Source organism: Notothenia rossii, assembly GCF_949606895.1.
Source record: "Notothenia rossii genome assembly, chromosome: 2".
NCBI lineage: Eukaryota > Metazoa > Chordata > Actinopteri > Perciformes > Nototheniidae > Notothenia > Notothenia rossii.
The window spans coordinates 32,978,699-32,987,892 of NC_136904.1; the positions used below are offsets into that span (position 1 = coordinate 32,978,699).

The 9,194-nt window shown below is 38.6% G+C and overlaps 1 protein-coding gene across 1 annotated transcript; it reads right to left on the reverse strand.

Moving 5' to 3' along the window:
• Positions 1–1,526: 1,526 nt before the first annotated feature.
• On the reverse strand, positions 1,527–8,564 carry LOC307029581 (aggrecan core protein-like; the record flags this gene model as incomplete). Its single annotated transcript, XM_079665662.1, has 7 exons — positions 1,527–2,562; positions 2,692–2,874; positions 5,071–5,215; positions 6,447–6,529; positions 6,620–6,778; positions 8,258–8,371; positions 8,543–8,564. The coding sequence occupies 7 exons, from the start codon at positions 8,562–8,564 to the stop codon at positions 2,498–2,500; spliced, it is 771 nt and encodes a 256-aa protein (XP_079521788.1). The 3' UTR covers positions 1,527–2,497.
• Positions 8,565–9,194: the final 630 nt, after the last annotated feature.

Consider the following 9,194-nt stretch of genomic DNA (forward strand, 5'->3'; position numbering starts at 1 on the left):
TTCTGAGAATGTTAACATTCATTGTTCTAGGAATGTATTCAGCTGGACATTGTATTTAGGTTCCCAGAATGTTCTTCTGAAAGGTAGGATAATGTTCTCTAAAAACATTCTTAAATGTTTGATGATAACTTTCTTAAGATGTTTTTGATAACATTGTTAGAACATTGTGCCCTACTATTCTTAAAACCTTTTCAGCGCGATTTTATTTTGGTTCCCAGAATGTTCTTCTGAAAGGTAGGATAACGCTCTCTAAAAACATTCTTAAAACTTCTTAAGATGTTTTTGATAACATTGTTAGAACATTATGCCCTACTATTCTTAAAATGTTTTCAGCTGCAAGTGTTTTTGTTGTTTATGAACAAGTCTCTATTGTCATATTGATAGAATAATACTTAAAAAAACAAATAGGTTTATTTTTATCATGACAAAAGCCACTTTTAGTTGCCAGGAGTATCGCCGATTAACGTTGGTACTCTCTTCCGGCAGCCAAGTTCGTAACTTGGTAGCTTATACTTTTCTCCAGAGTGCCGTGGTTCATTGTTTATCAATGTGTTTTAGCGGCATTTACCGACCGCTGCAGTGCTGCCCGCTGTTTGGCATCACGACGCTGTTATGAAAGTTTCTCTGGTATAAAATGGGGGATGTTAGCATAGCAACCGAAGCTAAACTGACTATCTTGACTACTTGTTGTTGCTATCCTATTGTGGCATAAGCCGTTTTCTACAGGCACATTTTACCGGCTTATTTTTCATTATGATTCTACTTGTGACAGTCGGAACAGGACAACCTGTGCAGCCCATGTATTGATTCCATCCGATAGCTGCTATAATACAAAACAAAACATCTGCCTGCTCTCCACAATGATCAAAAACAGCGAATGGATGGTCAAATAAGGGTACCCATAAACAAAATCACACTAAGTTAGTGTTGCCTGACTTTATAAAGTGTGTTTTTTTATAAGTGTGTGGTTGCGTTCTAGTCATTTTGCTCAGCACTACTGCTTGTTACAACTTTTATTTGCCATACTCGCCATAAACTGTTACTCAGGTTAATCCCGCCCCAGCCCCCGCCTCCGACGTAAGCGTGACATGTGCGGTTCTTGCTTCTAAACCGACAATTTTTTGGAGCTTGGTAAGAACCGGTTTTCAGGGAAAAGACCCGGCTCCGCTGCGGTGTGAACAGGAAAAAACAGTGCTTCTCAGGCTCTAGCTCCGAACCAGCCCTGGAACCGCGTTGGTGTGAAAGAGGCATTAGATAAGCTATCCGGCCGTGTGTGGTTTGTTAGGGCTGCATATAAGCAGTGTCTGCTGTTTATGCATAGTGGATGAAAATCGTTATTGCACCCTTTAGATTTGAGACCGACAGACATATAGAAGAACGGACCGACTATCACTGCCCGTCCCTGAGACCCCTGTTAGTGTTTGTATGTGTTTGTTTCTACTGTGTGTCTACCCCCCCCCCCCCCCCCCCCCCCTGCCTGCTGGACTGCTCTGTTTCCCACTGCTGCCATAACCAACCTCCACTCCCAGCTCCCCTTTTCTAAAAAACAAATGTTACGCTCACCAGCTGATTCCTAGTCTGATTCTGGGTCCCCTCCAATACATGAGACACCGACAGTGACTTGTGCTAGCTGCTGATGAATCATAACGATAAAGCACGTTATCCTACTCTAAAATAATAACATTCTGGCAACATAAACAAATCTAACTTGCAGCTGAAAGTGTTTTAAGAATAGTAGGGCATAATGTTCTAACAATTTTATCAAAAATATTTATAAAAGGTTATTACCAAGCATTTTAAGAATGTTTTTAGAGAACGTTATCCTACCTTTCAGAAGAACATTCTGGGAACCACAAAAGCACTTGCAGCTGAAAACATTTTAAGAATATTAGGGCATAATGTTCGAACAATGTTATCAAAAACATTTGAAGAATGTCATCACAAAACATTTTTAGAATGTTTTTAGGGAACGTTATCCTACCTTTCAGAACAACATTCTGGGAACCAAAAATAAAACTTCCAGCTGAAAATGTTTTAAGAATAGTAGGGCATAATGTTCTAACAATGTTATCAAAAACATCTTAAGAAGCTTATGAAAAACATCTTAAGAAGGTTATCACCAAACATTTTAAGATTGTTTTTAGAGAACGTTATCCTACCTTTCAGAAAAACATTCTGGGAACCAAAATAAAACTTCCCGCTGAAAACATTCCTAGAACAATGAATGGTATCATTCTCTGAATGTATTTAGAACCAACAATCTCTAACTGGGTATGCAATAGATTCACTAAACAAAACTAAATCACAACACACAATGCAAATAAACTCAGAGCAATCAAAATATTATATATAATTAAAATATATTATGAGGGACAGGGGATCAAAAAATGATGTAGCCTTCCAACTATTATACCCTTTAAAGTCATCTTCACTAAAATAAAAAATGGATTTGTGCTGCAAACGTTCTTAAATAATGAAGTCCTCTTTTTTCTTTTTTCTAGTGAAGCTTGCCACCAGCTGCCATCCTGTTGGTGCTCGGCTGTGTTCGTTTTCTGGCTTTAACTGTGGCGAAGGAGAAAAACAACAAGAGTGAGTTCACATAATTCAACACAGTTGCGTTACCTGTGGAGAGGTTTTCTTACAATTTAGTCCCAAGGTGAACAAAGGGGAATCAACTCAGACTGCACTCACCATCAGTACATTCCACTTGGGGCTCCTCCCACTGACCGTCAGCCTTACATCGGACCACCGGAGGGTGGCGCTGTAAAAACCCTGGGTTGCACTGATAGCGGATGATGGAGTTGACAGGGTATTCTTCCCTCTTGTTACCAAACATATGGGAATTCTCCACCTCAGGTGGGGCGCCACAGGATACTGAGGACAGAGTGAGAGGTAACGGTGTCACACCCTGTGCGATGTATATCTTGTATTTTTCAGTATAATAGTTTTTTCAGTATAGTAGGCAATACTGTTGTAATCAGACCAATATCAATCAATACGGACAATCTATTATTGTAGGCAGACCTTGGCATAAAGCAACACATGAGCTCCCTTAAAATCTGTTAAACCCCATGCCCCCGCCCTCGGGGGCAAAACACAACAATATTCACGAAACTGTGTCTTAGGGCTTCTTAACATTTAACAAGCTATTAATGTGTCATACCCACTTAACGGCAAGAAACTCAGCTAACTGACGACATGAACAATTATTACCAAAACAAAACACAACTCTAACGCCGACCCTCTGAATTAGCACTAAGCGAAAGATCTGCACAAACAAGATATCATATGAAAGCTGAGATTCCACAAATTCCAATGGTATAAGTATCATCACTGTATCATCACTGTGCGACCTTCGCGGCAGCGAAGGCAAGATAAGAAAACACACAACTTCACTTTACGGAGCCAAAACGGCAAATACGTTTTACATTTGCTGTTTTCTGATCAAAAGTTGTGTTCAATGGCATTAAAACGCATATAAACGCTAATGAAGGTTAATCCAATGTCTCTGTGTCACTTTGAAATGATTACTGATAATCCATCATAACATTTTGTCAACAAGAGTAGTTTTCATATAGAGTGTATGAGAGCTGTAACCCAGCTTCCGGTTTACCGATGGGTTCCAGAGTTATGGCAAATACACCCAAGTGACCCCAGAAGTGTTTTGTTTTTTTCTAAACCTCTCTTATAAGGTCAAATTTCACTTGTTTTGCATCAATCTTGATACAGGGTAATTATTATAGTTTGGATTCCTAAAGCTTTTAGTCTACTATCCCATCATTCAACGGTGGTTTGCACTATAAGTAATGGGGTTTTTTTGGACGGAAACTATAATTTGATTTGTTTTACTATGTTCAATCTGAATTTACTTTAAAATTAAAACATTTATATTGATTCTGACTTTTCTTCATCCAACTCACAGGTGTAGCATTGCTTTGAGAAAATAAATTATTAATTTACCCCTTTTAGAAGTGGAGATATAGTCATTTGTTCTGGGCATGTCATTTTCGAGCCTGAAACCTGAAAAACAGGCTTGGGGCTTAACAAAATCCAATGGGTTTTTGCCATTTAATTTACGAATATAACGCAAAATAAGATAACACACATTTATGATACTTAAAACGTTTTGTTCAGAAGCATAGTCTTTACATATTGACAACACTTTTTGATTTTGAAGCGTAACTGCAAATGCAAGAATTAAAGCCAACATTAGGCTATAAGCGAAGTATATCAGTCTCGCATAACTTCACATCAGCAACCTTAAGCTAAAAGCGGCTAATGTTCAGCGTGATGATAGTAGTATAGTTGACTCATTTTGTCACTTTTTCGCAACTGTCTTTTTATGTTTTTATGCCATATAAAGCTTTGGACATTTACAAGTGGGGTATTTTATCTTTTAGGTCCAATAACAAAATAAAATATACCTTTAGCTTGTGTTAACCACAGACCTTATTTCAGGCAGGTACACAAGAACAAGTTAAAAAAACTTATAAATTTAGGGAACAGGAAGTTGTTAAATGCCAAGTAATTATACGTTTTTCATTCCTGCGCCACTCTGTGTGCTCTGTGTGAAGGAGTTCCCTCATACCTCTGCTGAAATGATGGAGAATTACCAACTCTTGAGCTCTGGGACTTCTTTAGCCTTTTTTAGCTTTTTTCTTTAGTTTTACCTCACATTTCCAGAAGGAATTTTTTCAACTAACACGCTTTGATAACTAACTAACACGCTTTGATAAACAGAGTATGCCACCAAATGTACCAAAGAAACTCTATACAAAGATGAAATGAATGCATACTGTATGGGCAGGTTTCTCCCATTTTCCCCGTTAAACTGTGGGGTTTCTTTGGAAGTGTTTCCTTGTATGATGGGAGGGTCTAAGGACAGAGGGTGTCGTATTGTCACTGATATTCTGTACAAACTGTGAAGTCCACTGAGACAAATGTAACATTTGTGATATTGGGCTATAAATAAACATTGATTGATTGATTGATTTATTGATGGCACAAAATAAAGTAAAACAGCTTAAAAAACTTCATTAAAGATGTTATTTTTTTCTCTAACCAACATACCCGGGCCTTTCTTGCAGGTGAACGGCAGGCGGTAGTTGCACGGCACGTCATTCCACTGGCCGTTCTGATGCCAGATCATCACCACACAGTCTTCTCCTGAGTTGAAGTAATTATCAGGTTGGTTCAGCTTCCAATTCTCGTATTGCTTAAGAAGAGAAGGAAACCATTACTACAAGGTGAACTCGGACACAGAGAATAGGTAAGAAGGACCACAACGTTTAATTTGAAAAAATATTCTGTACTGTACTCTGTACGTAAGCAGGATATGATCTTGTTTTTCATTGTTCTCTCACGTTCCACATGTCCAATCTACTTCAACGCCTTTAGAGAGAAAATGTCCCAAATATGTGCATGACTTTCCCTTCTTCCCTATTGTTGCATCTCTCTCCTTCTCCATGATCCTCTATCCTTAAGGCGCAGTAACACTGTGCTACAACGCATCATCTATAATTGATTTCGATGAGGAAACAGGTGTTCTGATACAGAGGGCTACAGCAAAAAAATACAAGGTTGCCAGCAGCAAAGGAAAACCTGGCTCATGGTGATACAAACAGTTTGTAGATCATCCCACTGGTCCTGAAGCAACAGGCTTCCACCATCACAGCAACATGTTTTAATAACAGTGCCGAGTTATATCCGAACACATTAGTAATTAGTTTTTGTGCTTGCACTGGTTTGGTAATTTTGTGCCTTCAGATAAACCTTGAGGTGAGGTGGGTAGCGTGGTGCAGCTGTTGTTTCTATTTCAGACCTGATGATGAAGTGTGTGAATTTGCATTCAAATGCTCAGAAATGTTATCACAAGTGCTTTGTTCATTTTAAACGCACGTCTCTATTAAACTAATACACAGTCAAATGCAAGTCAATATAGAACCAAACAGAAATTCAAATGTAGACTCTAAAGTTGGATTAATGCATAAATAATAATACGTATATAAGGAATATGATTTAATTAACAGGAAAGTAAAGCAAATAAAAAATAATTACTGGATCATTTAACATATTTAAGTCATTGAAGCAGAGACATATTATTAAGAAAATGGGCCCTTTGTGAAAGAAATGTAGACAAGAGGCTCAGGCTGAAACATTACTATGAGACACCATTTTCAAGATGCTAAAAGATACACAAAATGTTGTTAGCTTGTCTTTCTTGGTTGTTTTGCATGTTTGTTGTTTTACTTCTTATTGTAGTTGTTTTGCTTGTCTGTAGTTGTTTTGCATCCATGGTCATGTTACGTCTCTTTTTAGCTGTTTTGATTGAATTTCCTACCAAAGTAGAGTCATGTAGAGTAGAGGTCACAAGTAGACTTTCATTTAAGGGGTTAAACACCAAACTATACTATATTTGGCTCTGACTATATCTAGTCCTCACTCACCAGTGGAGTGCCATCCGTCCAGCGGAAGTCATTCACTACGGTCTTGTCATTCAGCCCGATCCACTGGTAGTCCTGTCCGTTTGCTGCGGGAGAAAAAAGTATATTGAGATCTTGGTTTTAAATTGTCTACATCTCTGTGAACACAAACAAACCACAGCACATTGTGCACTCACAGTTGACAAAGTCCTGCTCCTCTGGGGTGATGATGCTGGCCAGGTGGGCGTTCATGTCCCTGCACTGCTGCTCTGCATCCAGCCATAACTTTCTGTCAGAGAAGTGTCGGTAGCAGTTCCCCTGAAACTTAGTCCAACGGTCTTCACACTGCTGCTCATCTGCAGCCGCAAGAGTCATCATTCATTTAATGTATGGCATATTCATTTCAATATTCAGTATAGTTTAGTACATGTTTTCAATTTGTAGGCTGCCGAGACTAACATCCACAAATGGGTTTTAAAACTAAAGCACAGTATCAGATGATGAGAAGCTCTTATGTATTCTTATCATTATTTCTGCTATGTAAGCGGTATTAGTATTGGAGCAGCTGATGAAGTGCTTGATATTTTTCATAACCCATGTAGTGTTTCAGTTATACATATTCAGAAATTGTGTTCAGTGAGAAGCATATTTTCCCATTATGATGTCCTCAGTTTCTTTTGGCATCCAGTGCAAGTCTGACGATGGGCAGCGTTTTCCATTCTGACAGAACAAACGTCTCAATGCAGAATGGAAACTTATTCATAAGCGGAGCCCCGCCCAACAGTAAATCAGGAGTGAGTTTTTATTATTACAGTAGCATTCAAAGGCTTCATTCATTCTCTTGCCGTAATTACTTAAAGGATCAGTTCAACCAAATTACAAGATATATTTCCACCTTTTGTCCGAACACCTTGACAGCAGTTTTCATAGGGAGTATTTTATATCAAATAAATTATCCCTGTTACAGTTTTACAGCATGTATAATGTTTTATGGTGGGTAGGACATTCTTTAATAAAATACATCATGCAGTTGGGTTTTAAAAAGTAATTGTCTCTCTTCATTCAAACTTGGTAATTTTTCGACAGAGGCAGATCTGCATCTCAAAATGTCATTATTTAAAGATGTCATGCTTGTCTGTTACAGTGGACTATTTTAGATTTAATGGATAAACCTCGCTGCGGGGAAACGGTGGACCTAGTGGCCTGATCGGAGTGGGCCAAGTGGTACTTGGGTACGTTCCTCCCGAACGTCCCGATGGCCATTCCGCCACTGGATGTAATGCTTGGATACTACTGTAGACATTAGCACTAGTTAGCCAGACATGCTATCGTTAGCCTCTTTCTTTCGACAAACAATCAATTTTTTACACCTGATTTTTTTTTTTTTAAATGAATTAACACTACAATCCATTTCAAGTTTAGCTCTTACTAGAACCACATGTTTATATTTTTTGCAAATTCAAATGATGACAAACTTGACAGACCTGCCATTCCTTTAAAGGTGTGTAGCTACTGCATGACAATCAAGAAAATGGTTTCCCAAAGACTCAATGGTTCAGTAACTAATACTGCATTAGTAGACGCTTCTCAGGTTTTTTGGGATTTGGATGAACCAACCCTTTAGTTTCTTTTATAGCTTTTTGCCCTTTAGAAAACACTGTCTCCTGGCAAATTTAGGACATTGCAGCAGGTTGGCATTTTCGACTTCTGGACACCAGGACTCCTCATAGAGCCCCAGCCAGTAATGATGCTGGTGATGATTAGTATCTCTCTTTCTTCAGTTGTTTTTGAGGGGCTGTTGTTAGTTTAGTTATAAGCAGAAGCTGATCTCATACCGATCTCACATCTTTCCCCTCCGTAGCTTGGCAGGCATAAGCATTTGTAAGATTCTGCACTCTCCACACAGGTTGCTCCATTGGCACAAGGGTTGGGATGGCACACATCTACCTCTGCAAAAAAGGGGGCTGGTGAAACTACTGTTTAAGCGTAGGGTGGGGATGGGAAGTTGCCCAGCAAGGTAAGGGAGTAAAAGCAGTGATAAAAGGAATATCACACCTCAGGACTGACAAGTTATTGAACAATACTGTAGGCAGCTGCAACCTCTGATGCAAACTACTTACTGCAAACAAAATTATAATCCATGTTCCTCTGTTTTTGATAAATTCTATTTTCAGGTTACCAAATGATGAAACATGCTGAAATATATCCAACATATGTTTTGATCTCTTCCAAGACAATACATTATAATTATTATATCTGCAGTAAGTTTATGTTTGAATCTGTAGTTAGTTGCAGCAGAAGTATAGTATTCAAATTCCAACAGGATGAGATCACCCATATGGTGCCAGAAATGTTGCCCCGGGTTTAGCATGCATACAGCAGAGTGGAGGCGGCGCACTGGCACAGCAAACCAAAAACAACATAGAGGCTGAAGACTGTGATTACAACGAGTGAAACAGAGGCTGTACAACCTCAGATGCAGAGCTGATGAACATTTGACAAGGACCCAAACATTCAAACTGCCACACAAACACAGAGACACATAGCACGACACAGACACAATATACAAACAAGAAATCAAAGAAACACAAAACATTAAAGTAAAAATGTGATGCAATACATAAGAACAGAACAGCAGGGAGGGAAAGAAAATATTTAGTTGAGTCTAGTAATACATATACAGTCAACATAATCCCACCAGTTGAATATATCTGAAAGTATTGATTAATAAACAGAATGCAGACCAATAATATAAGACATGCAAAGTTCTGA